This window comes from Ovis aries, chromosome 1 (assembly GCF_016772045.2).
Source record: "Ovis aries strain OAR_USU_Benz2616 breed Rambouillet chromosome 1, ARS-UI_Ramb_v3.0, whole genome shotgun sequence".
Taxonomy (NCBI): Eukaryota; Metazoa; Chordata; class Mammalia; order Artiodactyla; family Bovidae; genus Ovis; species Ovis aries.
The window spans coordinates 28,656,267-28,683,996 of record NC_056054.1 but is presented as its reverse complement, the minus strand read 5'-3'; the positions used below and the strand labels follow the sequence as shown (position 1 = coordinate 28,683,996).

Genomic DNA, 27,730 nt, shown 5'->3' with positions numbered 1-27,730 from the left:
CTCGCTCTCTCGGTCTCTGTCTCTCTGACTCACATTTTCAGCCTCTCCTTAACCTTCCTCGTCTCCCATCACTCCCCAGTCTGCTGCCGTCTGGTACCTGCCCCACTTGCACCCTATGGGCTCTACAAGGTCCCTGGCATCCAGAGATCATTTTTCAGCTGCATTTGAGGCTGTTGTCAATTCCCTCCTTTCTGACCCTCAGTTTCCTCAATGGCAAAATGCTTCCTCCTGCTGCTGCTGCTGCTGCTGCTGCTGCGTCGCTTCAGTCGTGTCTGACTCTGTGCGACCCCAGAGATGACAGCCCACCAGGCTCCCCCGTCCCTGGGATTCTCCAGGCAAGAACACTGGAGTGGGTTGCCATTTCCTTCTCCAATGCATGAAAGTGAAAGTGAAGTCACTCAGTTGTGTCCGATCCTCAGCGACTCCATGGACTGCAGGCTTCCAGGCTCCTCTGTCCATGGGATTTTCCAGGCAAGAGTACTGGAGTGGGATGCCATTGCCTTCTCCGAAATGCTTCCTACATCACTAATTAACTCCTTCATTCATGTGTTCAGCAAACATTCCTGGACACCCACCTGTGTGCAGGGTGGGTCCTTGAGGACACTGACTTTGGGGGTGTCCACAATCTCTAGGGTAGGTAGTTGGGAGCAGATGCCATTATAACAAATGTGAAAGAGCTTGGCACACTGCCTGGTACAGAGTGGACACTCAGCAAGTGCTGGGCTCTATCTTGTCTTTCTGTCTTTCAGGCCTCAGTTTCCACAGCCAGAAAATGGGTATGAGGGGACTGAACTTGCTCTTTGAAGTCCCCTCCCCAGCTCTGATGGCCCAAGGCCCTGCTCCCACCCCTTCCTCCAGTTGGAGCCATTCCCTCTCACCTTGAACTCCTGAGTTAACCTGCGAACAGCCAGGAGGCCTTGGAAGCTGAGCCTGGCAGCTCCTGCGCTGGACTCTCTGAAGCTTGGCTGGCCGCCTTTCTTGATGGAGGACCTGATGAGGGAGGGCTGCTCCCCTGACCAGGATGGCCAGGGACCTGAAACACAGCTGGGCAGTGGGAGGCAGGAGGGACCAGGGTTCCCAGTAAAGAAGGCAAGAGTAACTTTGGCCCCCAGCTCTGCCATTCCAGGCATCTACAGCCCTCTGTCCCCAGTGTGCATTGAGCTCAGACCTCTTCTTCCTCCCTACAAGTGCCCTTCCTTGTGGGTAGAATCAGTGTCACGGTAAGAACGGCCTTTTGAACTAATCAGATGTAAGCTGAAGTCTCAGCACCACCATTTCTTGGCTGAGTCATCTTGGGCAAGTTCTTCTCTGAACTTCAGTTTCTCCACGTGTGAGCTAGCAGGGCTTGCTTTTCTTGTCTCAGCTCACGTTTATGTGCACACGTGCTCAGTCACTACAGTCGTGTCCGAGGCTTTGTGACTTTATGGGCTGTAGCCCACCAGGCTCCTCTGTCCATGGGATTTCCCAGGCAAGAATACTGGAGTGGGTTGCCATGTTCTTCTATAGGGGCTCTTCCCGACCCAGGGATCAAACCCGCATTTCCTGCATTACAAGCAGATTCTTTACTGACTGAGCCACATGGAAGCCCTTCAGCTGATGTTTACCGAGCACTTAATCTGCAATGGGCTGAAAAACACAGATCTCTGCCACTCCCGGTGATCGTGTGCTGGTGGCAAGACAGACAGTAAACAGCAATACTGCCCTGCTAAGGGGTGTTTGGAAATGGGGACACTAATACCTCCTCACTGAACTGTGAGAATTTAGTGGAATGAAGTGCATAAACTAGGGTGCCTTGGCCTAGCACCTAGTAGGTGCTCAATAAACGATTGTTGAATGAGTGAACAAATACAAGCAATTCTCTCTGAGCCCTGATTGAAAGTGAAAGTGAAGTCGCTCAGTCGTGTCCGACTCTTTGCAACCCATGGACTGTAGCCCACCAGGCTCCTCCGCCCATGGGATTCTCCAGGCAAGACTACTGGAGTGGGTTGCCATTTAGTCTTCATACTTTGTGAGGTTGTTATAAAGATTTTTTACTTTGTTCAAATGCATGAATTTACATGAATAGAATAGAATAGACCCATGTAAAGTGCTCAACCCAGTGCCCAGCTCAAGGCCTGGTGGCTCCAGTTATCATTCATCCACCCGGAAACATGCTGCCCTTGCTGTGCACAGCCCTTCACAGTTTACAAAGCCCTCTTGCATCTTACGTGTGGTCTTCACAGCAGCCCAGGGAGGTCGGGCAGGATTAGAACCCCCTTGGCACATGTGGAAACTGAGGCTCGGTGGTCGGGGGTGGGGAAGTGAGTGACTTGCCCAAAGTTACACAGGCTGTCAGATGGGAAACATGGGTCCAAATCCAGGGAGTTTCAAACCCAAACCTGTCACTCTTTCCACCAAACCAAGCATAACAGCAGTGACCCAGCACCACTGAGGGCGAGCAGCCCCCAGAGTGGGGGGCACTCTCTGCCTGGTCCCCTAGACCTCTGGGTGTCCCAGGATTGGGGGTGCCCACACTGCACAGTCCCAGCTCCAGGCAGGCCCCATCCGGGCTGGGCCCTGGCTTCCTGTCTACAATGTGGGTCAGTATCCCTCCCAGGCAGGAAGAGCCCAGAGCTGGGTGGGCCCCACAAAAGGCGGCAATCTAGGCCCCCTACCCACTTTCCTCCCAGAAGCTACGGATTTGGAGGCTGAGAAGGTCACACCCTTGTCCACGGTCCCCCCAGAAACCTCATCCTTGGTGTATCTGGTCTTCTGTGATGTCATTCCTGGGCTGTGGCCCTTGCACTCAGCCTTTGGGAATGAGGACAGGTCAGCAAGACTGTGAGAGAAAGCAGAGTCACAGGGAGAGGAGGCGGGGCTGTGTCTTCCTCCTCTTGGCCAAGTCCCAGCCTTGGGCTGGTGTGTGGCTCCCAGGGGTGTGGGAAGCCAGCAAGTCCCCAGGGGTCCCCTTCTGCTATCCCGGGACCCCACTCCAGCTCCCCACCAGCCCCAGCTCTGCAGGGGCCTGCCTCCTCGTGCCTCCCTGCTTTCAGCTTTCCGCCTTCCTCCTGAGTTCTCTGCATTCCGGCCCCTTTCTCCTTCCCCTCTGGCATCTTACACACTCGCTAACACTGTGCTGACCTATGGCTTTCAGTCAGACCCAGCAGAGGAAGTCTGGGGTGTGACATCAGGAGCAAAGGAGTGGGTGTGCCCCGAATGTCCTTACCGCCCGACCCCTGCCCCCCGGGTCCCCAGACTCCTGGGAAGCTCCCCTGAGTCCTCAGGGTCCCAGTCAAGAGAAAGATGTGGCTCCCCAGGGCCCAGTCAGGAATCCCAGGGCGGGCACCTCTTCTCTGCCCTCTGCCGCAGCCTCCTTTGTCGGCCCAGACCTCTGGGAAAGGGAGGCATAAGGCAGCACTCTTGCTATCCTGTGGGCTCCGTCCCTGTTCCCGGGCTGGAGGGGCAGACTCAGGCTTGAAAACAAAACAAGCTTAGAGAGGAGCACCAGACATAGATAGGCACACCAGATCCGTGGGAGCGAATGTACTCAGAGCTGGGTGCACACCCAGAGCGACAGGTTTATACTAACACACTGACCTGCGCACTAGCAGATAGCTGTGTACCCACGAAAAGAGCCGTGCACTTACAAAGTGTGTATCTGTGAAGAGTCCCCTGAGACTGTCACACACACCCACAGCTGTGACATTTGCACTCAAGACACACGTACGCACCCAGTGAGGGGCGTTCCCTCGGAAACGTGTATGCATCCAGGGAGAGCGCTGGGTATATGCAGGTCCAGGTGGGTAACCACAGTCATAGCGAAAGACACGTGCCTACACGGGTGTGTGCAGTTCAAGTGTACACAGAGACGTGCGCAAAGGAGCAGGTGTGAGTGCGCAGCACTGGGTGTCGTCACAAAGGGCATTTTCACACTCAGCAGTGGACAGTCACCCGGAGAGGGACCAACATACATGGTGCCCAGTGCCCAGACACTAGGTGAGTTTGTGAGCCCGAGGAAACAGTCTGAGCAGATGGAGACACAGATGCACCTGGAGGTGGACTGTGCGGTGATAGAAGCAGCACGGCAGCGCCCCCCACTGGACATACTCACAGCGACCCTCAGGGACAGCTCCGCGCCCACTGGCTCCAAGGGGCTGCAGAGCCGGTGGCAGGAAGGGGCGTCCTCTCCACGCCAAGACACCCCCTGGAAGTTTGAGGTGGGTCCTCAGGGTTCCGCCGTGGGAATCTTCCCAGCGAGGTGCTGCAAGGCCCCGGGTACCCAGGGGGACAGTCCCATGGGAGGTATAGCACTCCCCAGTGACCTCGGCAGGGTGGCAGCTCCATTCCCCTCGGACTGTCCAGGACATAGCACCGTTCTCTTCGTGCCAATCAGGCCCCACACATAAGCCAGTCCCTCAGGCCTGAGCATTCCTAATGCTCTTGGCTGAATACCTTGCAGGCGGCCTCCCTCCTGTGCTGGCAGCGGAGGGCCCCCTGGGGACCTCCTGACAAAAGGATGGTTCTGAGGCAACACGTGGTCTGGCAGATGGACGTCTGAGCTCCTCAGAGGGCAGCAAAACCCTCCTCGCTCCTGTGCGCTGAGCCAGGCACTGACGATCATCTCATCTCATCCTCTTACTGCAGGCACAGTAAGCTCTCCTTCGTGGTCCAGGAGGCCCAGCTTCAGGGGGGCCCCACAGCCCAGCAGTGAGGGGTAGAGCCGGGATTCAGACCATGTCTGCCACGGCAGAGCCCGGGCTCCTCACTGGGAGGCAGGCATGGGCCATGTTTACCTCAGATGCCCCGGGCTTGGCACAGGCTCTGCACAGAGAAAGAGCTTAGGGAATGAGCCTGGGGCCTGGCTGAACCAAATAGTCTCCTAGAGTAAACTGAAAGATCCTACTTCCTGTTGGACATGGAACCCCTGAGGGCATTGCCACAGCCCAGATCCTAGCACAGGGCCTGGCACATGGTGCTGTTTGAGCCAGGTTTGTGGATCAATAACAAGGTGGGCTGCCGTCTATGGGGTCGCACAGAGTCGGGCACGGCTGAAGTGACTTAGCGGCAGCAGCAGCAGCAACAAGGTGACCACTTAATAGTCTTGGCCATGCAATCCATGACTGTATTGTGCGTGCTACGTGCATGCTGTCACTTCAATCATGTCCAACTCTGTGCGACCCTATGAACTGTAGTCCGCCGGGGTTCTCTTTCCATGGGATTCTCCAGGCAGGAATACTGGAGTGGGTTGCCATGCCCTCCTCCAGGGGACCTTCCTAACCCAAGGATTGAACCCCCGCCTCTAGTCTCCTGCATGGCAGGCAGGTTCTTTAGCCCCAGTGCCACTGGGAGCTGTCCCGTAGTGTTTTCCCATTCTGTTATTCCTGCTACGTTCTTCCCTTCACTCTCCCTCTGAGCTCATCTATGCATGTCTCAGGGATCCTTGTCCCCTCCCATGTGGATAGGCGATGGGGAAACCTGTAGCAAGCGCCAACTGTGTTTTTTAGCATGTGTTACCACATTTTTTTTCCACAATAGCCCTATAGGCAGGGCTGAGTGGCCCCACCAGATAGAGGCATCAGATCAAGACCTAGAGGGGTTGGATGACTTTGTTCAAGGTCACCTGGCAAGTTGGAGGCTGACCCAGGACGATCCCAGATCTGCCTAGCCCCCAGACCCGTGCTCTTTCTCCACCACCAGATTCTCTCCCAGCCCTCTCCCCATCCAGTGTGGCCAGTGCAGATCTCAGAAGTGTCAACCTGGTGACACTATATCCGTCACCTTAGGGTGGAGTGAAGGAAGCACAGGGGATCAGCTTACTAATTCGAGGGCCCGATGAATTATTCACACCACCGTTAACTTGGAGGCCCTTGCAGCCTCACCTCTCTTTCCCCTGCTTCAGACCCTCAAGTCCTGGCCTGCCCCGAGCTCTGCAGACCTACGGGGACCCGATGAGGAGATGCTGGAGGAGCTGGTATTCTGTCTGCCGCTGGCAGTGGCGCTGCTGGGCCCAGACCTTAGAGCCCAAGCCACAAAAGGTAAGAGCTGCTGGGACAGGCAGGACCTCGGCGGGAGGCAAAAGGGTGGCAGGGGGCGGTGGCGTCTCAGGAGGTTTCTGCGTGAGAGGCCAGAAAGTGGAAGGCCTTTCTGGGGAGAGTTGGCTGAATTGAGTTGTACAGCTTCTGAGATTGTAAAAGACAGTATTTGTTGAATGCCTGCTATATGCTGGGTACTTTCCATGCAACATGCATGAATGCATTTAATCTTCACAAGAAACTTCAAAGTGTGTATCAGTCTCCCATTTTACAGGTGAGGAAACTGAGGGAGAGAGAAGTTAGGTAACCTGTCCAAGACTGCATGCTTACCAAGGGTGAGGGGAATGGCTCAGAGAACGATTAAAGATTTGTTGCTGGAAGGAGTCCTTATTTCCCTCCTGAGAGCCTGCTGTACTTCCCCATCACCAGTCAATTGACATCAAAGTTCTCTATAAAGCCAACCTACCCCTCACCCAGGTCTGGCTCCAATCTCTGTATAACATCCAGCCTTGGTTCCCAGCATCCCTTGGGCATCCCATGCTCTGACAAAGGATCACATCCCCTTCAGGAGATCCTTCACCCTTAGGGCTTTCACCCCCTGTGCCCTCTGCCTGGAAGGTCCCTTTTCTCTTTTTCCACCTGAAAACACCTGGCTTATCCTTCAAGCTCAGCTCAAGCACCAGCTTCTCCAGGAAGACTTCCACATCCCTTCATCAGCCTCAGATGCCCCTCCTTGGAGCTCTTAGAACCCTCTTCTGGTACCCTGGTCCCAGGTCCTTTGTGGGGCTCCAGTCCTTTGTGGGGCTCCAGTCCTCTGTGAGTCTGTCTGGGAAGCCAGGGCAGTATCACTCACCTATCTTTGAGGGGCTCGTATGTAGTGGGGCTCAGCCAACGGCTATCTGTGCCTTGCCTTCCTGCAGGCTCAAGGGGGTCTCAGGAAGGAAACCTACTTGGTGGCAGAGATGGGCCAGGCACCCAGGCATCTTACTTCATGCCAGGGTGATCAGAGAAGCTAACTGTTCCTATTTATAGCCACTGGGACTTCAGCGGCTTTGGAGTGGCCCTGGGGGTCAGGGTGCCTGAAGGACAAAGCTTTTACCTGTGCTGGCCCGTGGGTCCTCCTGGGCCACAAGAGTTTTGCTCCAACCTCCTCATGGCCTTTCCCATCCAGTGGGAAGGTCTGAGGGAATGACAGTGACAGTCACTGGACAGGATGTCCCTCTATCCTCTTGACATAAAGGCATGGATCAGACACCACTCCCGCCCTGACCTGCCCCCGGGGCCAGATGACCTGTTGTGAACTGGGTGTGCATCTTGTAGCCCTTACACAGCTTTCTCTTCTCTGAGCTCACAGCTACCCAGCAAGGTCATTATGCCCATTTCACAGATGCCTGACTAGGCTCAGGGAGGCTAAGTGACTGTGAGTCTGAGGCTTTAGTTGTTTCCGGTTCCTTCCTCCAAATCTTCCCCAACCTATGAAGCCTTTGTTCCTCCTAGCCAAACATCCCCTTCTCTTGTGTCCCTCCTCTTACTCAGCTGGCTCCAGCAAGACCGGCCTTCCTCCCTCTGGACCCCAGAGTGCCCTGTGCGGCCCCAGCACATTCATACCGCATGGCTTTGTCTCCTTTGCCTAACTCCCCCCATCTTCCCCCCAGCTGTGAACACCCCAGGGAGGGGCCCATTCTGAATCAGCGCAGGCATGTACGGTGCACATGCTTGACAAATGTGCCTGTCTTACAGGAACTTTGGTGAAGCATCTTCAAGATGCTTTCGGTTGCAAGGGACAGAAACACAACCTGGATGAGTTTAAGCAAGAAGAGAAATGCTCTGGCTCTGTCACCAGGGAGGCAAGAGTGTAGCTGAGCTGGGCCGCTTGGGTTCCAGGCCATTTCGGCTTGTCATGTGGTTGTTGTCATCTGCTGACAAGCTTTCTCAACAGGCCCTGAGCATGGTCCCACCCAGAGCTCTAACTCCCAGCCTAGGGACCAGGGAAGAAAAGGTTCTCATCTGGGCATTCTGCAGCAGGATTCTGGCGGCACAGGCCCACCCCCCAGGCCAGTCACTGTGGCAGTGGTGGAGGCTTCAGGATTTCCCAGCTAGGCTCACGTGTCCTCCCTGGGTCAGGGAAAGATGCAAGAGGGTTATCGTATGGAGGCAAGGGAAGAGAGCAGTGTCTAAAATCAGGGGCTTGTTCTTGGAAGAGATAGAGGAATGGGTGCTGTGTGGACCAAAACAGGATATCAGCTACAGTGGTAACTTCCCTTTCTGGGCCTCAGTTTTCTTATCTGTTAAATGGAGTCAGTAACACCTGTGCTGCCTATTTTATGGGGATATTATAAAGATAATACAAGATCACTCACTCGTTCATTCATTCAGCAAATATATACTGAGCACCTGCTTTATGCAAGGAGCTCTTCCAGATGCCTGATTTACAGCAGAGAACAAAGTAGATGAAAATCCCTGCTTTTATAGAGTTTACAGTTTTGTGGAGAGAGACTGACAGTGAACTGAACAAATGAGGAAGTAAACAGTACATTCAGTGGTGGTGGGTGCTATGGAGAAAGCATAGCAGGAAAGGGAGAGAAGGGCAGAGGGATGGGGAAAGGGTTTCAGTTGTAAACAGGGTGGTTGAGGGAAGCTTCACTGACAAGGTGACTAAGAATGTGTTGATCATTTTTCTTCAACTTTTAACTATGAACATTTTCAAACACTAAGTGGAGAAAATAGTATAATAAATCCTGATGTCTCCATCAACCATCTTCAGCAATTGTCAACATTCTGCCTTTCTTGGTTCTTCTAAAGAAAGTGAAAGCGTTCGTCATTCAGTCATGTCCAACTCTTTGTGACCCCATGGACTGTAGCCCGCCAGACTCCTCTGTCCATGGAATTCTCCAGGCAAGAATATTGGAGTGGGTTGCCACTCCCTTCTCCAGGGAATCGTCCCCACCCAAGGATCGAACCTGGGTCTTCTGCATTGCAGGCAGATTCATAACCATCTGAGCCACCAGGGAAGCCCTCTGGTTCTTCTATCCTACCCCCATCTCCATTTTAGCAAGGTGTGGGACAGGGGAGGGTCAGAGAAATTTAAAGACCATCTCAAATATACTATTTTACCCATAAATATTTCAGAGTATATCTAACAGATATATATTCAATGGATAAATATTCCCAATAGTATTGCAATTATATAACAATTTCTTAATTTTATCTAATAGTTCATGTTCCATTTTCCCCAATTATTGCAAAAACAAAAAAAAATCCTATTGCAATTGGTTTGTTCAAATCAGAATCTGAACAAGGTTCACACATTGCTTTTGGTTGGTATTTGACTCTTGAGTCTTTCTCTCTCTTTCTTTTTAATTGACTTCTCTGACAACCACTTTTCTGCTCTATGAGTCTGACATTTTAGATTTCACATATAAGTGATACCATACAGTATTTGTCTTTCTCTGTCTGGCTTATTTCACTTAGCACGATGCCCTCAATGTCTATGTTGCTGCAAATATCAGGATGAATGCCTTTTTCAAGGCTGAGTAACACCTATGTCGTATGTATCTCCACTCATCTGTTGGTGGATGTTTAGGTTGTTTCCATATCTCGGCTACTGTGAATAATTGTGCAGTGAACATGAGAATGCAGATTATTTTCCGATATGCTGTTTTCAGTTCCTTTGAAATATACCCAGAGTGGAATTGGTGGATCATATGGAGCCCTTTTTTGTTTTTTTTCAGAAGCCTCCATATTGTTTGTCACAGAGGATGCACCAGTTTCCATTCCCAACAACAGTGCAAAAAGATTCCTTTTTTTCCACACATCCTTGCTAACACTTGTTGTTTCTTATCTTTTAAATAATAACCATCCTAACAGATGGGAGGTGGTGTCTCATTGCGGTTTTGACTCGCATTTCCTTGATGATCAGTGATGTTGAGCACCTTTTCATGCACCTGTTGGATCTGTATGACTTCTTTGGAAAAATTCCTATGCAATTTCTCTACTCATTTTAAAGCAGACTCTGTTTTCTTTTTGGCCTTCAGTTGTATGAATTCTTTATATATTTTGGATATTTACCCCTAATCAGATGTATGATTTGCAAATATTTTCTTCATTCCATAGACTTTTCTTTTTCCATTTTATTAACAGTTTCCTCTGTTGTGTGGAGGTTTTAGTTCAATGTAGTCACACCTGCTTATTTTTGCTTTTGTTGTCAAATCAAAAAAATTATTGCTGAGACCAAAGTCAAGGAACTTACCCTCTATATTTTCTTCTAGCTGAGCCTTTTAAAAAATATATTAGTTGTGTCTCCCCCTGCCACCTTATTTACTTTGAAGCACCTGGGTCATTAGAATTTCCCACATTCTGGACTGGGTTGCATGTGTCCTCATAAGGTCATTTAGACTCTTCCTCTAGCTTCCATATTCCTCTAAACTGTAGACAGATCCAGAGATTTCATTAGCTTCAGGTTCCTTTTTTTTTCCTCTATAAGAAGGTATTATAGGTGTTTCATCAGGTCACCTATTATCCAGTGTTCCACTTTGATGTTAAGATTGACCAGCGGGTTCAGTTAGCCTCATCCATCCACCGTAAAGTTTCTTATAAATGTAACTTTTGGGGTATTTTTTTAAATGATTTTTTTAAATTTCTGTGTTTTTGGCCGTGTTGGGTCTCTGCTGTTGCACGGGCTTTTCTCGGTTGCGGCGAGCAGGGGCTCCTCTCTAGTTGCAGTGAAGGGCTTCTCACTGCGGTGGTTTCTCTTGTTGCCGAGCACAGGCTCCAGGCACGCGGGCTTCATTAGCTGCAGCACACAGGCTCAGTATTGCAGCTCGTCTGGTCTGGAGCACAGGCTCAATAGCGTGGCCCATAGGTTTAGCCACTCTGCAGCATGTGGGATCTTCCCAGACCAGGGACTGAACTAGCATCTCCTGCGTTGGCAGGTGGATTCTTTACCACTGCGCCACCAGAGAAGCCTGGTATTTTTTAATTATAAAAATTTTCAAACATTAGCAAAGTTGAAATAATTTTACAGAGAATATTTATCTACTTCAGTAGGTTTTACCTCTCCTCATTTACCTTTTCCCTCCATGATTAGGATAGATGATGATGATGACGATTTCATTAAGGTTTGCAAACTTATGTTTTCTAATGTTGTTATTCTTTTTTTAAGAAAAGTTTATTTATTTGGCTATGCTGGATCTTAGCTGCGGCATGTGGGATCTTTGATCTTTGTTGTAGCATGAGGGATCTTGAGCTGCAGCCTGTGAACCCAGTTGCAGCACGTGGGATCTAGTTCCTTGACCAGGGATCAAATCCAGGCCCCCTGCACTGGGAGCGTGGAGCCTTTACCCCTGGACCACCAAGGAAGTCCCTAAAGTTGTTATTCTTTCTGTAGTCTTCTTTAAGTAATACTTTTTCATCATCAGCTATTTAGTTATCCTGAAATGCGTATAATTTATAACAGGAAAGGCAAATTAAATGCTTAATTCTTTCTCTGTGTAGCAAGAAGAAAGTGACTTCCTGCCCCAGAAATCTTTAAAAGAAATCAATAAGTTCCATTTTAATTTCTTTTAATTTTTTTAGTTCATTATGAATTCATAAATGGTTATATATTTGATGGGTTTCAACTCACTGCAATAAATCTTTTTTGAAGCTCCAAATATACCTTCTTTAGCCAGTGGGAGCCCCTTCTAGCAGGGTTCTGTGTCTTTTGACACAATCCCAGCAGTTTTGATAGCTTATTTACTTTGTAGCTGTCAAGATGTCCCAAGCGTATTTTGTATGTTTTCTGCCCCTGACTATTTCTCTAAGGAGTCCTGGTTCATGTTAGTTGGACATAACAATCTTAACCTAATTTAGTTGGATATAATAATCCTAATTTAAGTCAAAGGGGTACAAAATACTGCTGGAATATTATTGCCTTTAGGCTTTTTAGTGAACAAAGCTGATAAATTAATATTTTTAGAAATAAAAATAAATCTTAAGTTCATACTGATGTTCTCAATTCAAATGAAGGATCTCAAGAGTTCTACTTAGTTTTTTTAAGTTTTAATTTGTATCTCTCTCCTCTTATACTGCAAGTCTTAGTTTCTATTGGCATTGGCACACTTCCTTTGTTCCAATTATCAGTTCAGTTCAGTCGCTCAGTCGTGTTCAACTCTTTGCGACCCCATGGACTGCAGCACGCCGGGCTTCCCTGTCCATCACCAACTCCCAGAGCCTACTCAAACTCATGTCCATTGTGTAGGTGACGCCATCCAACCATCTCATCCTCCATCATCCCCTTTTCCTGACTTCAGTCTTTCCCAGCATCAGGGTCTTTTCCAATGAGTCAGCTCTTCGCATCAGGTGGCCAAAGTATTGGAGTTTTAGCTTCAGCATCAGTCCTTCCAATGAATATTCAGGACTGATTTCTTTTAGGATTGACTAGTTGAATCTCCTTGCAGTCCAAAGGACTCTCAAGAGTCTTCTCCAACACCCTAGTTCAAAAGCATCAATTCTTCGGCACTCAGCTTCCTTTATAGTCCAACTCTCACATCCATACATGACTGCTAGAAAAACCATAGCTTTGGCTAGGTGGATCTGTGTTGGCAAAGTAATGTCTCTGCTTTTTAATATGCTCTCTAGGTTGGTCATAGCCTTTCTTCCAAGGAGCAAGTGTCTTTTAATTTCATGGCTGTAATCACCACCTGCAGTGATTTGGGAGCCCCCCAAAATAAAATTTCTCACTGTCTCCACTGTTTCTCCATCTATTTGCCAAGAAGTGATGGGACTGGATGCCATGATCTTAGTTTTCTTTATGTTGAGTTTTTTTTTAATTAATTAATTAATTTTAATTGGAGGCTAATTACTTCACAGTATTATAGTGGGTTTTGCCATACATTGACATGAATCAGCCATCGGTGTACATGTGTCCCCAATCCTGAACTTCCCTGCACCTCCCTCCTCATCCCATCCCTCAGGGTCGTCCCAGTGCACCAGCCCTGAGGGCCCTTTCTCATGCATGGAACCTGGACTGGCGTCTATTTCACATATGGTAATATATATGTTTCAATGCACTCTCTCAAATCATCTCACTCTTGCCTTCTCCCACAGAGTCCAAAAGTCTATTCTTTATATCTGTGTCTCTTTTGCTGTCTCACATATAGGGTCATCGTTACCATCTTTCTAAATTCCATATATATGCATTAATATACTGTATTGGTGTTTTTCTTTCTGACTTACTTCACTCTGTATAATAGGCTCCATATGCTGAGTTTTAAGCCAACTTTTTCACTCTCCTCTTTCACTTTCTATGGCATTGGGGTTACTTAATCTTTTGATATTTTAAAAATTATATTAAATTATTCATGATTAAAAAGTCAGAATTATAAAATAAGTTGCATTTAAAGATGTTTAGCAGTCACACCTGTTTCCTCCCTGCTGCTTACTTCTTCCTGTGACAGAGAACCATTTTTATTAGTTTCCTTCCATTGTTTTCTTTTTCAAAATATAAACAAATACATTCATATAAGAATGTACTTTACACTTTGTAATAGACTGCACATTTTCACTCAGGATGGGGTGGGTAATATTACTTTTAATTTTTGAATTCCCCAACGCACATCTTTAGTGCCTAGTATATTTTATTTAAAATCACAGGCCCATGGGACTTCCCTGGCAGTCCAGTGGCTAAGACTCCACGCTTCCACTGCAGAGGATACAGTTTCAATCCCTCTACCTATAAAATTACAGGCCTACCTGACACTTCCTATCTCCTTCCCCTGCTTTATTTTTCTCCAGAGCGCTTATCACTAGTTAATACACTCCATATTTTCCTTATTATGTTTGCTGTCCATCTTCCCCACCAGAATTTTTGTCCATTTGTTCCTGCTGTAACCCCAGCACCTAGAACAATGCCCCACACTCAAACAATATTTATTGAACGCATAAGACTGTTTGGCAGTATTTGAAGAATAAGTAAATGAATGAATGAATTGATTTAGGGTCGTGGCCTTTGCTCTCTCATTCCATCCCAAAGACCCTGCTTTGAAGCTGGGCCATGATCCGGGACCCCAGCACTGACTCTGGGTCATTCTTCCCTCTTGCCACAGGTGTCAAATGTGGGGGTGTGCTCTCAGCACCTTCTGGAAACTTCTCCAGCCCCAACTTCCCCGGGCTCTACCCCTACAACACGGAGTGCAGCTGGCTGATCGTGGTGGCTGAGGGCTCCTCCGTGCTGCTCACCTTCCACGCCTTTGACTTGGAGTACCACGACACCTGCGGCTTCGACTTCCTGGAGATCTACAACGGCGCCTCCGGGGACCAGGGCAACCTGCTGGGGAGGTTCTGCGGCAGGGTGCCCCCGCCACCCTTTACCTCCTCCTGGCACGTCATGTCTGTGGTCTTCCACTCAGACAAGCACGTGGCCAGCCGCGGCTTCTCCGCGGGCTACCAGAAAGGCAAGGGGGACTTGGCGGTGGAGAGCGTGGCCTTGGGTGGGGTGGGGAGGGTGGCGGGGGCAAGTAAGACAGGCCGGGTCTAGGCATCTTAGCGTGCAGGCCACCCTGTTTCCTGGATGCCCCTGCTCTCGTAGCTCACGGGCAAAGGCTGCCTCTGTTGGCAGTCTTGGTGGTTGTGTGTCCCCAGCTGCATGGCAGCGCTCCCCTCCTCTCCCTCCATTATCCTGGGAGCCCCCAGAGGGTCTCACTGTGCTCAGGAATGAGGCCTCTTGTGCTCGCCTGTCCTCGTCCTCTCACCCCTGAGTGGCCTTGGGACACAGGACGGGACACTGCGCTGACCCTGCTCCTCACCCCTCTGTGGCATCTTATTATATCATGGGCATGTGAGTTCCCCCCAGCCCTCAAGTCCTCAGCAGTGGAAGGGGCACAGGGTCTGTGTGGAGCTGGTGATTCTCTCCTTCACAAAGCTTTCCTGAGCTCGCCCCTTACATCATGGTCCCTAACCCCAGCCAGGCTTAGCACCTGCCCTCAGGCTAGCGAGGGGAGCACAGGCCTTGCTCTCAGTGCCTGTCTGCTGGACTCCTTCCTCCTTCCTCAGGCTTCTCTGCTCACCCTCAAAGCTCCTTCGTCCTCCCTTCTCCCAAGGCCAAAACCAAAGGCCTTCCTCACGTCAGCTCAAGCAATGGGTGCCACAGAGGCTCCTGGTGCACAGCATCCACCAGCAGCAATCAGGGCCACGGTGTGGGCGGGGGCGGGTGTGTGTGTGTGTGCGCGCACGTGTGTGCAAGCTGTGGACATTAGTCCCCACTGGCTTTGGAGACATAGATTTGCAGAATGCTGAAACATAAGAACTGCAGACAGATCTAATGGTAGTGGGATTTTAGATCCCTAGATTTTTAGATTAAGATATCAAAGTTATAATACCATGTGCAATGTTTCCCAATGTTTTAAAAAAACAGGAGTACCCTTACATCAGGTAGAGCCTTATGTTAATCCCTGATATATAAAAGAGGTAAAGGCAGCATTTTATTGTAAGCATTTAGTTTATAAGTTCGTATTTTTAACATGTACTTCAGTTCAGTTCAGTTTAGTCGCTCAGTCGTGTCTGACTGTTTGTGACCCCATGAATCGCAGCACGCCAGGCCTCCCTGTCCATCATCAACTCCCAGAGTTCACTCAGACTCGGGTCCATTGAGTCAGCGATGCCATCCAGCCATCTCATCCTCTGTCGTCCCCTTCTCCTCCTGCCCCCAATCCCTCCCAGCATCAGAGTCTTTTCCAATGAGTCAACTCTTCGCATGAGGTGGCCAAAGTACTGGAGTTTCAGCTTTAGCATCATTCCCTCCAAAGAAATCCCAGGGCTGATCTCCTTCAGAATGGACTGGTTGGATCTCCTTGCAGTCCAAGGGACTCTCAAGAGTCTTCAACACCACAGTTCAAAAGAATCAATTCTTCGGCGCTCAGCTTTCTTCACAGTCCAACTCTCACATCCATACATGACCGCTGGAAAGCCAAACATTGAAAACATCAGTAAATATTGATGGTCTCCAATTAGTTATATCTTTACAGTTGAGGTATATGACTGTGGATTCTATCTTTCATTGAGTTAAGAAAAAAAGTTTGAATACAATGTAAGAATGACATTTACACCAGATGTCTGCAGATTGATGCCCCGGGGCCACCGTGGAGCCCTGAAACATAGTTTGAAAGTCCCTGCTAAGTTTGAAAGCCCTTGCTAACACAGTTTGAAAGCTAAGGGTATTGAGGTTGGAAGGGATCTCACAGACTGTCAAAACCTGTCCTCTGTTTTCACAAACAATGCATCTCAGACCAGAGAAGGAATGTGCCTTCCCATGGTCACACATCTGGGAAGGGCAAACTCTAGGACAAGAACTCAAGTCCTTAGCTGCCTGGCACAGCGCTCCATTCATACAGCCTTGCCAGGGGATGAGATTCTGCAGTCTCAGGAGACACAACCTAGTGTGCCCCTTCCTGCTGGTGGCCTCCAGCTGGTCACACCATTCATCATCACACACCTCCTGGTTATACTGCCACACTAGGTTCCAAAGGACTTTCACGAGAAACTTCTCAAACTCTGCATGAGTCTGAGCCTGGCGGGTCAGATTGAACAAGTCTTATGAGTTCTAATATTTCCATGGGGCTCAGAGAGGCTGAGTTACTTGTCCAGGGTCACACAGCAGTAGAAGGCAGAGCTGAGAACACAGTTATCTTCAGACTTCAAGTCTATCTCTACTTCTTCAGATCCTCCCTCTAAGCCTCAGTTTCCTCATCTGTTACGGAGGTTTGATAATATTCCTGGCCTGAGGTGTCTCAGCCTCTGTGCACCACTGTCCTTGGTAGGAGGGACAGTAAGACTCACAATGTCAAGCGTACAGACTCAGTAGTTAGTCGCATCTCACGCTCCTTGATACCAGCGGGGTGGCCCGCGGTCAGGGCCCTGCTCTGTCCCTGGGCCTGGTCAATGGCACCTGCTGGTCTCCACGTCTCTGAGAGCTTTTACCAAAGCTGTGGCAGCCTACCTCTACCACCAGCAGCCTTCAGCCTGCATTCTGAGGGGCTGGTGGGTGAGTGCCCCCACTCTCCCCCCTGTCTCCCTCGGTGCCCACCTGTGGTCCCCTGTCTCTCCCAGATAAACTCTTGGGGCTCAGACCCTTCTCTTGGGCTCTGTCTGGGTAAATGCTAACTCACACAGGTAAGTCACTTAACTTCTCTCTGCCTCCAGTTTCCCGGCTGTAACCTGGGGGAACCACCCTGCTTTCCTCATGGGGTCACTTTGCGGTTGTTATTGTTCAGTCATTGTCGTGTCCAACACTTAGGGTGATGGGCTAAAATGATGGCTTGTGCCCGCCACCTAACAAGTACTCAGTGGGTGGTGCCAAGCGTCTGGGTGAACACGTGCGGGAGTGACATTTCCCAAGGGAGGAGATGGGGGTGCCAGGGGAGGGTGCCAGTTCAAGTGGGCTCCCTTGCAGATGTGTGTGGTGGTGTCCTGACCGGCCTGTCAGGGGTCCTCGTCAGCCCCGAGTACCCCAACAACTACCCCAACAATGCGGAGTGCCACTGGGTGATCCGGGCCGCTGGCCCCGCCACCGTCAAGCTGGTGTTCGTGGACTTCCAGATGGAGGGCAGTGAGCAGTGCACGTACGACTACGTGGCTGTGCTTGGGGGGCCCGGCCCCACCCAGGGGCACCACTACTGCGGCAGTGCCAGGCCCCCCACACTTGTGTCGCTGGGCCACGAGCTGCAGGTGGTCTTCAAGTCTGACTTCAACATCGGAGGCCGTGGCTTCAAGGCCTACTACTTCTCAGGTGGGAGGACTGCAGCAGAACCCCGAGGGCTCTGTGCATGCTCAAGGGCGGGGGAGGAGTTCTACTTTTCTGCCTCTGGGTTTGGCACTTCCTGCTCTTTCTCTGCCTGAAATGTTCTGGCACACTCTTTCCTGCCTGGCCGATGCCAAGGCACAAGCATGTCACCTCCTCTGTGAAGACTTCCTGATACCCTCCGAATAATTCTCTTCCTTCAGCTCTTTTGAGAAGTGTTTTCATAGCAATGATCTAACACTCGTCACTTCTTTATGTGGTTTGCATGTCAATCTCCTCTGCCTGACTGCGAGTTCCTATAGATTTATCTTTATACCTGCTACATAGAAGACATTCAATTAATGTTTGTACAAATGAATGGATGAACCTTTGGGAATTAAACTCTGGTGGAGGAGATGGAGAAGAAAACAGTGAATACTCGCTGGGATCTGTGACATCTAATAGTAAGAATGATGGATGACTTCCTGGAGGTGGAAGGAATTGGGCAGCGCTTTGAAGGAGTTAAACAGTGGCAGAAGGAAGGGAAGGGTGTTCAAGAAGTGCATGGTCGCCTCAGTTGTGTCTGACTCTTTGCAAACCTAGGGACTGTAGCCTGCCAGGCTCCTCTGTCCATGGGATTCTCCAGACAAGAACACTGGAGTGGGTTGCCGTGCCCTCCTCCAGGGGATCTTCCCCACTCAGGGATCAAACTCATGTCTCTTAAATCTCCTACATTGGCAGGTGGGTTCTTTACCACTGAGCCACCAAGAAAGCCCAAGCAGCAGGATCAGTATATGGCATGGAGGACCGAGAGGGTTTGTGTGCTCATAGTGCTAGGAGATGTTTGGTGAGGCTGGAGGGTGGGGCTCAGTGAAAAGGGGCAAGGTCATGAACCACCTTGCCCATCAAGTCCAGGTTTGGACTCAACTCCGAGGACAGGTATTATACATTTTTATTGAATTCCCAGTAGGGTCAACACTCAGGCAATGGATTACCCGTTGGAGTGAGAGTCCCAGTTTTCAGCTAGTTACAGTTTAAAGCAGCCTTTGGGATTACTTGTCTGGTTTTCTGCATGGTGCCCACAACCTGCCAGGGTGGTTTTAGGATCTCTATGGTGCCTGCTGCCCAAGCTGTGGTTGCAGAAGATAACAGTCTCCACCCTTCTCACTGTTGCTCCTTTGGACCTGCTCTCCCCAATCCAGGAGAATGCCAGGAGGAGTACACTGCAGTGCAGGGCAACTTCTCCAGCCCGCAGTACCCCAGCCCCTACCCCAACAACCTCCGGTGCCACTGGACCATCCGCCTGCCTCCTGGCTACCGGGTCAAGGTGTTCTTCCTAGACCTGGAACTGGAGGAGCCCAGCAGCCTGACCAGGACCTGCGACTTTGACCATCTAGCAGCCTTTGATGGGGCCAGTGAGGAGGCGCCTCTGCTGGGGAATTGGTGTGGCCACCACCTGCCACCCCCGGTCACCTCAAGCCACAACCAGCTCCTGATTGTGCTGCGCACGGACCGTAGCACCACCCGCAGGGGCTTCTCTGTGGCCTACATTGGAGGTCAGCTGGGGTAGAGGGTGAGGCTGTGCTGCGGGGGAAGGTGAGGCTGGGGTCCCAGGACTTTGCAGTCTCCTTCCTCCATCCCTCTTTCCTCTATTGCACCAATTTCTCTGGTGGCTACATCACTGCCGACTCCTGCCCTGGGACCTCTGAGGCTGTACCAATGTGACTCCTGCTTATTTTCACTATTATAGTGACCTATTTTGCTAGCTTCCAAATCTACGATTCCCAATTCCTCTCTATCTGTCCCCATGGGCCCCTGACTTCTCTTGTGTTATGGTTGATTCTCATATCCAAGGACAATACACAAAATATGGTGATACTATTTATGTTCATAATGCTGAACAACCTTGCTTGTACAGTCATAAGTCCTGACTGACCGTGGTTTGAAAAACTACTGATCTTTAAGACCTTTGATTTCCTTTTATAACAAGAAGTCTAGAGCTAGTCAGCTGCTATATTGGTTCAGGGACTCAACAATATTCCAGTTTGCATGTCTGAGATTCTCTCAGCCTCATGACCACAATTTGGCTGCCACAACTCCAGGCATCATGTCCATGCTCAAGTCTGGAAGAGGGTAGGGGAAGTGCCAGCCACAAATGTCCTTTTATCAGGAAAGTAAAAGCATTTTTGGAAGCACTCAAATTTCTTCTTCTTGATCCTATTATTTTAAGCTTGATCATATGGCTGTGCCTAGCTGCAGAGTTGGCTAGGGAACTTGGCCCTCAGCTTTTCCATCCTCCATAGTGCCAGTTAGATTTGCCAGCTGTCAGCATCTACCATCTATTCCCTCCTCTCACCACCCTTCCCTGGGGCATGGGCCCAGAAAAGCCTGTTCTCTGGACCCACTTTGCCCTCTACCTGACCAGGCTAGAGCCTCTTATGCAGGCGTAGAAACGGAGATGCAGAGAGGAAAGGACTTTGCTGATGTCACACAGGCAGCAGTGGCACAGGCAAGGCTAGAACTCACATTCCTGCTTTTTGTGTGGCTGAGAGGGACTGAGGGGAGGCTCATGGCTGAGCTCAGACAGACTAGGGCCACATTCAAGTGCTGCTGGGCCTCCCCGGTGGCTCAAACAGTAAAGAACCCACCTGCAATGCAGGAGACCTGGGTTCGATTTCTGGGTTGGGAAGATCCTCTGGAGAAGGGAATGGCAACCCACTCCAGTATTCTTGCCTGGAGAATTCCATGGACAGAGGAGCCTGGTGGGCTACAGTCTATGGGACCCCAAAGAGCTGGACACGACTGAGTGACTAACACGTGCACACACACTGATCATCCACTGGGGCTGACCTGTAGGGGAAGGAACCAGGAGAGCTGCAGCAAGCTAGCGGCAGCGAAGTGACCTGGACAGAGCCCCCCTCTGTCTGCTTCAGTCACCTCCACCCAGCAACCTGCAGGAGGACTCTTCCTCTGTTAGAGTGACCTCTTCCTGGATGGCACTTGGAGATCCAAGTGCCACAAGCTCTGCCACAGCTGGCTGACAGGTCTCAGTAAACTGAAGATACCGGCTGAAGGTGCTGCAAAGTCCCCTTTGTTCTGATGGGCCTATTTCCAGGCCTGGGTTCTCTCCCAGCCATGTGTGATCTTGGACAAGCCCCTTCTCCTTTTGGTCCCTCCAGAGACAGAGGGTGGGCCTCTCCTCTCCTGGCTCCTGTTTCAGATGCAAGGGCCCCACTCCCACCCACCCCCTCTCTCTCTGATGTCCTTGGGAGCCTGGGGTCAGACAGGGCATACGTGCTGGGCCAGGATCCAGATGTGGCCCAGGCTGTAGCAGGCCTCCCGGCTGGAGGACGGCCTCAGCATCAATCAGGGGTGACACACAGTTCAGCGCCACCAAGATCATCGTGGGAGACGGCAGGCCCATAAATCGCCGACTGCCCAGACACCAGAGGCTGAAATATGTCTGAGGCGTTTCCCGGAGAGGGGTTGAGAGTTCCTGGCCTCTGCCTGCCAGCTCCTTCCTTTTCCTCCCTCCAGCTCCCCACCCCCACGTCCTTCCTCCTAACCTCACCCGTGACCCAGCAAACACCGCCCCCTACACACCCGCACGCACACAAGCACGCACACACAGGCTCGCACAGACCCAGTGGCTTAGAGTCAGACCGTCCTGTCTGGGAGGGGTTGCAGGGGCTCCCGCACAGGGTGGAGAGACCAGGAACCGTGGAATCTTTACAGACTCGATGGTTAAAATGCCAGCTTGGACACTGCAGGCAGTGTCACCTCTCAGAGCTCGGAGCTCTAAAACTGTAAAATGGACTTAGATGTGTCCGCCTCATGGGGTCATTATGAGGAGGGAGAATGAGACTTTCTTCACTACGCTTTTCAGATTGCAACCACCCCTGCCCGCCCCACCAACCCCACCCATGCATACATGCTGCTCTCCTTATCTCCATCTTTTTCTTTCCTTGATTTTCCTTCGACTACTCTGACACTTCCGTGTATTTTACATCTTTATTGCTCCCTCATCCGACTAGAATATAAACTCGAAGAAGGTAGGCATGTGAGGCTGTTTTTTTTTCTTTTCATTTCTATATCTGGCATTCAGGATAGTGCCTGGACATCGTAGGCTGTAAATACTTGTTAAATGATTGAATTGCCTGGTATATGGCAAACATGATCAGCAAATAGTAGCTTCCATTATGATTAACAAAATTCATTCATTCAATTGTATATTCACCTTTCAAGCTCTGGGCTTAGAGGACTCTGAGAAGTAGGAATGGTGCCTGCCTTGGAGCTCATAGCCTGACGGAGTTAAATGGAGAAATACATGTAAATATGTCCTTGTAGGACTGCATATGAGCCATTCACGCTCTAGGCCTCGGTTTTCCACCCACCACCCTTTGGCCAGGGGCTTGAGGAAGGTGCGGGGGTCAGACTGCCTGCCCACATGGCCTCCAGCTCCCCTCTCCCATCCATCCCCAGTGGTGCCCATGAACGTGAGCTGCTCCCGCACCGACTTCCAGATCCTGATCTCTGCACAGGCGCTGGCCCCACTAGAACGGACCAAAGTCTACCTGGGAAGCCGGAGCTGTGCCGCCCAGGAGATGGGCAGCAACTTCCGGATCCAAGCCCGCTTTGACACCTGCGGCACTGAGTCTCAGGTAGGGGGATGAGGGCTGGCACGAGGCTGGGGCCCTGATCCCTGGGGAGAGGCACCTGCCAGACTTGAGAATTCAGCTTCTCTTCCTGGCTCTGGTCATCACACCTCCTGGATATGGAACTCAGCCTCTTCTTCTCCTCAGCAAACTTGTTCAATGTAGACACAACAAGGAGCTCAAGTAGGGGAGATGGAGAAGGGCGATCCTGCTGCCGAACCTGCTGACGACCAACAGCCCCTACTGGAGGCCCCTCTGTCAAGGTCCTGACGTTTCTGGAGGCTTTCCTGCTGTCCCCTGTCCTCCCTGGAGCTCCCCAGGGCCACACAGTCCCCACCTCTAACGTATAGGGGTGTTTGAGCACTACTGCCTCCCGCCTGCCCACCCCCTCCCTTGTGGGAGGGGGTCCCTTTGGACTACCTTTTGATCCAAATCCTTTTCTGGGTTCCACAAAACAAAAGAGCCCTTCAAGTGACAGGATCCACCTCCCTCCAAAGGCAGCGAGGTGTGCAAATGAAGATTTTCTACTATCCTTGTATTTTGGAAGCCTGGAACCCAGGTTTGAGGCCTTTAGCATCACTGGGTGGTTGCCCAAGCACCCTGGGTGTTTGTATTCTTAGGGGCATGTTGGAAAGGGGAAAGGCCTTGGTATTTGAGGATTCGTGATTTGGCAGAATCACCTGATTTCCAACAAACCGTGTTTCCCCCACACCCAGCATTAACCAAGTGTGTACCTCTGGCTCTTCCAGTTCCCCCTCTGCTCCCCAGCCTCCTGGCAGCCACCATCCTTTTGATCTGAGTAGAGGAGAAGTGGGAGTCAGTCTTGGCTGCCAAGATAATCTGCCCTCGCCTCTACCCTATGCCCTAAATCCCCGAGCGGTTTTCTTTAGGGGCAGAACCACATTCCATAGAATCATAAGATGATGGGGACAGAGAGCACCAGAAGCAGGGAATCATGACCTCTAGAACAAAGGTGGGTCTCAGAGTTGCAGAACCTCCGCTAGAACTTAGAGCCTCATAATCATAGAAGCTTGGCATCAATATCATGGAAACATAAAAACCAGGAACCTTAGACTCATGGGTTCTTAGTGTAACACGTACAAGTCGTAGACCCATGAGGACCAGTCTCTGCATTGAGTTGCTTTCGCAGATGCACAGTTCAAGTGGCCAAAAGCAGGACAACCTTTCTGTGCACGTGTGCTTTGTTGCTTAATCATGTCTGACTCTTTGCGACCCCGTGGACTGTAGGCTGCCAAGCTCCTCTGTCCATGGGATTTCCCAGGCAAGGATACTACAGTGGGTTGCCATTTCCTTCTCCAGGGGATCTTCCCAACCCAGGGATTGAACTTGTATCTCTTGTGTCTCCTGCATTGGCAGGAGGATTCTTTACCCCTGTGCCACTTGGGAAGCCCCCAACTTTTCTGTACTTTTCTTAAAGACCGCAGAGACTTGGTCTCATAACCATAACACCACGTATGTGTGGACTGTCTTTCCTCCTCCAGTCTCACTCATCAAGAGCCCCTGACCCTTTCCCACACACCTGTTTCGTGTGGCCTTCTCTCCATTCTTATTACGTGGATTCACTTTGGCCCTTTCACTGGGCCCACTTTCACTCTCAGATCCTGTCTCTCCCACCCCCCCAATACTTTGTCACAAAATTTCAGGGCTCTGGTCCTCCTCAGAGAGTACGGTGGCAAGACAGGCTGAGGGCACGAGGCAGAAGACGCGGTCTCAGAGCCTTTTGGGAGCCCAGAGTTGGGAGAGACCTACACGGTCTCCTGGTCCACCGAAGTCCAGATCTGCAGCCCCTTCAGTCTCTTCCTGAAAGGGCTGCCCAGCATCCAGTGATGGCAGCTTCCTCCTGTGTGTCTGCACTTTCTAGGCAGCCTTGATTTTTAGAAAAGCCTCAGCTCATAAGTAGGACTTCCCAGGTGGTGCTAGAGGTAACAATCCTGCCTGCCAATTTGCAGGCAGCTTAAGAAATGTGGGTTCAATCCCTGGGTCGGGAAGATCCTCTGGAGGAGAGTATGGCAACCCACTCCAGTATTCTTGCCCGGAGAATTCGATGGACAGAGGAGCCTGGCAGGCTATAGTCGATGGGGTTGCAAAGAGTGGGACACCACTGCAGTGATTTAGCACACACGCACTGCTCAGCAGTAACGCAACCAGACAGGGCAGTTGGGGAGGTCTGAGAAGTGTAATGGCTGCTCTAGATTTGGGGAGAGTATCCTGGCATAACTGCAGCCTCCAGTCAAGACACAACAGACTGTCTGTCAAAACGTTGTCCCTCAGTCCCCAGCCCCAAAGCCCCACCGTCTCAGGGCATCTGGACTCCTATCTCCTTCATCCGTGCAGGTGAGGAGGGCAGCAGCGTGACAGGCTCCCCACATCTCACTCCTCAGTGGCTCTTCCCAACCCCTGGGTGACAAGCTGGACTGACCTGAACTCAACCACAGGGACACAGAATCGCTGTAGACACAACTGGGCCAAAAGATTCCAGAAGGAAAGTCACATCACACCAGGGAGACGGCATCTCATGGGGAGGCAGGAGACTGGCTTCTGGACCTAGCTCTGGGCAAATTATGGCTTTGCTGGGCCTCAGTGGCCACATCTGTGTATTGCCAAGGAAGGGAGATTAAACTAGATACCCTGAAAGTCCCCGTAGTCTACTACTACATGTAGTCCCATGTAGAAATGGTTCTACATTCTTTGGTTTGAGTGAGGTGTGGTGGTTAACAGCACAGTTAAGAATCGAGCAGCTCTGGGGAGGATATATTCCCTATCACTTGTGTGCTGTGTGGCCTCAGACAAGGGATTGAACCTCTGGGCCTCACTTTCCTCATCTGGCAAACGGGGATATTAATGGTACCAATTAGAGGAGGTTGTCATGAGAATTAAATGAGATAATGCACTTAAATGCAGAGCCTGGAACACGGCAAATGTCCCTGTTGTTACAGTTGCTATCTGTCATAGATTCCACCTCCCTGAAGCCAGAGCAAATACTGACCCATCGAATCTCATACTGTCCTTCCAGACATCCTGGTAGTGCCGCTTTTACAGGGGGGGCAAGGAGCTTGAGGCTCTGGGTGGGAAGGAGTCAGTGGCCAAGCTGGGACTGGAACCCAAACTCTGGAGTTCTGTCCCCTTGGCACTGATTCCCCACATTGCTGGGGCAGCAGGGGCACTCCTGGCCCCCTTAGGTGTGAGCAAGTGCCCCTTGACCCCCACAGAGAAGAAATAACACCTCAGTGATCGTCAGCGTGCTATACATCGACTTCTCAGCTGGTGGGCAGGAGGACACCCACGAGTATGAGGTCCGCTGCGAGCCACGCCGCAAGGAGGCCTCTGTGCACCTGCTGTCCAGCTCCCGCTGGCTCGGGCCCTATGCTGCCACGGCCGAGCACCTTCAGGAGGCATCCCCCAGGGATGAGGCAGAGGCACTGGAGGGCCCCGTGGCCATGGTGGCCCAGGACACCAGTGACGTCGTCTTCCTGGGCCTTTGCATCCTGGCCGGAGTCCTCATGGTGGTTGCCATCGTGGTCCTGATGCTGCTGTAGGCGGGGGGACCTGGCGTCTGACATCCCTGGGACCCCAGAGTAGGGGTGAGAGCAGGTCTTATTGACTTGTTAGTGACCATGGGCAAGTCACTACCTTCTCTCTGAGCCTCAGTTTCCTGGGGCCCTTGACTCTATCCTACTTATCTTGGTACAGGTTTGGCATGAGGCTCAGAGAAGAGCATAAATGGATAAGAGCTATGTAAACTATAGCATGCCATGCACAGGTGTGCAATTGTTTTCATTGTCATTAATTTTAAAGATTTTCTGCTATAGAAAAGAACCCTCCTGTGTGTGTTGTTTGTCAGTGTATACGGTTGTGGTCACTGGTGACAGAGTTGATAAAACTGACTTGTGACTTGTATGAGAACTTCACCATCTCAGGATGCAAATAAGTCACCTCCTAATTTTCCAACTAATTGCTCGTCCTAAGCCCTCATTAGTGGGAAGTTCAGTATCCATCCAGGGGCCTCCACTCTCCTGAACTGACCCAGGAACCACGAGGACTTTGTCTAAAGCAGGCCAGTCCTGCCTCCAAACTCCAGGAACAGAGAGGATTGTTGAAGACGGGCTGTGTGCATCCTGACAGACGCCAGTCCCGCCAGGTGGACAGAGCCCTGCCTGTGGACACCCACACTGGACTCAGTAATGAGGCTGGAGACTGAGGACTGGTGGCTCTTTCATGCTGGTGTCTTTCCCTAAATATTTAGTGATCTTTCGGGCTTACCAGGCGGCGCTCGTGGTAAAGAGACTGCCTGCCAGTGCAGGGGTTGTAACAGATTGGGGGGTGGGGCTCAATCCCTGGGTTGGGAAGATCCCCTGGAGGAGGGCATGGCAACCCACTCCAGTATTTGTGCCTGGAGAATCCCATGGACAGAGGAGCCTGATGGGCTACAGTCCTTAGAATCACATAGAGTCAGACATGACTGAGGCGACTTAGAAGGCACGCATACATAGTAATTCTGGCCTGAAATGCTGATTGAAATCCCATGTGTCTCTGCCCTCACCCTTAATGTCAAGCTTAGCTCACCAGCCCATCCTTTTCCTCCAGATGAGTTTTCTTTGGTGCCCTCTGACCTTCCCCTGTTATTGGACTTCACTCAGAGATACTCCAGTCTACTGAGAGCTACTCCAGTCCACCCACGGTTTTCCAGGTTTACACCACAGTGAGCAGGGGTTGGATTCCCAGTGCTTTCCTATGAGAATATCTCTGGCATCCTTATGAGAATTTTCTTGTCCTCCCCAGAGCACTATATATCAAGAAGTGGAACAATCTTGTTACCGAATAGTGAACAAAAAATACATTTATAATACATCACTTTCCCTTGTTCACCTTTATATTTGCATAATGAATCACTCAAGTGAGTCCTTTCATGGCACCAGAAATTGACTGTGCTGACCACTGGCATCAATATAAAAAATTGTAGTCCCATTACAACCCCTTCAACAATCCAACAGACATCCACTGATTTCCAGCCTTGTGACTATTACAGTTTTAGGCACCAGGCATACAGGGAAGAGCAGATCAGAGGAGATTCCTAACTTCCAGATGCTTACAGTTGAGTGTAGCCAAATCTGGGAGACGGAGGCCAGACGAGTTGGTAACTTGCAGAGAAAAGAACTAGAGAGAAAAGAGCTGATAAAGTAAGACATGAATTAAGCAAGGGAAAAAGAGTAGTCTGAACATTGGGAGAACTGGGTTCAAGTCCACGCTCTTCTTTCTAATTGAGTGAGCCTGAGCAGGGTACTTTGATTCTA

General features: G+C 50.6%; 1 protein-coding gene across 1 annotated transcript; it reads left to right on the top strand.

Moving 5' to 3' along the window:
- The first annotated feature begins 5,935 nt into the window (after positions 1-5,935).
- On the top strand, positions 5,936-25,975 carry CDCP2 (CUB domain containing protein 2). The gene is made up of 6 exons (XM_012150012.5): positions 5,936-6,014; positions 14,096-14,443; positions 17,437-17,772; positions 18,966-19,319; positions 22,246-22,424; positions 25,649-25,975. The coding sequence occupies exons 1-6, from the start codon at positions 5,936-5,938 to the stop codon at positions 25,973-25,975; spliced, it is 1,623 nt and encodes a 540-aa protein (XP_012005402.3).
- Positions 25,976-27,730: the final 1,755 nt, after the last annotated feature.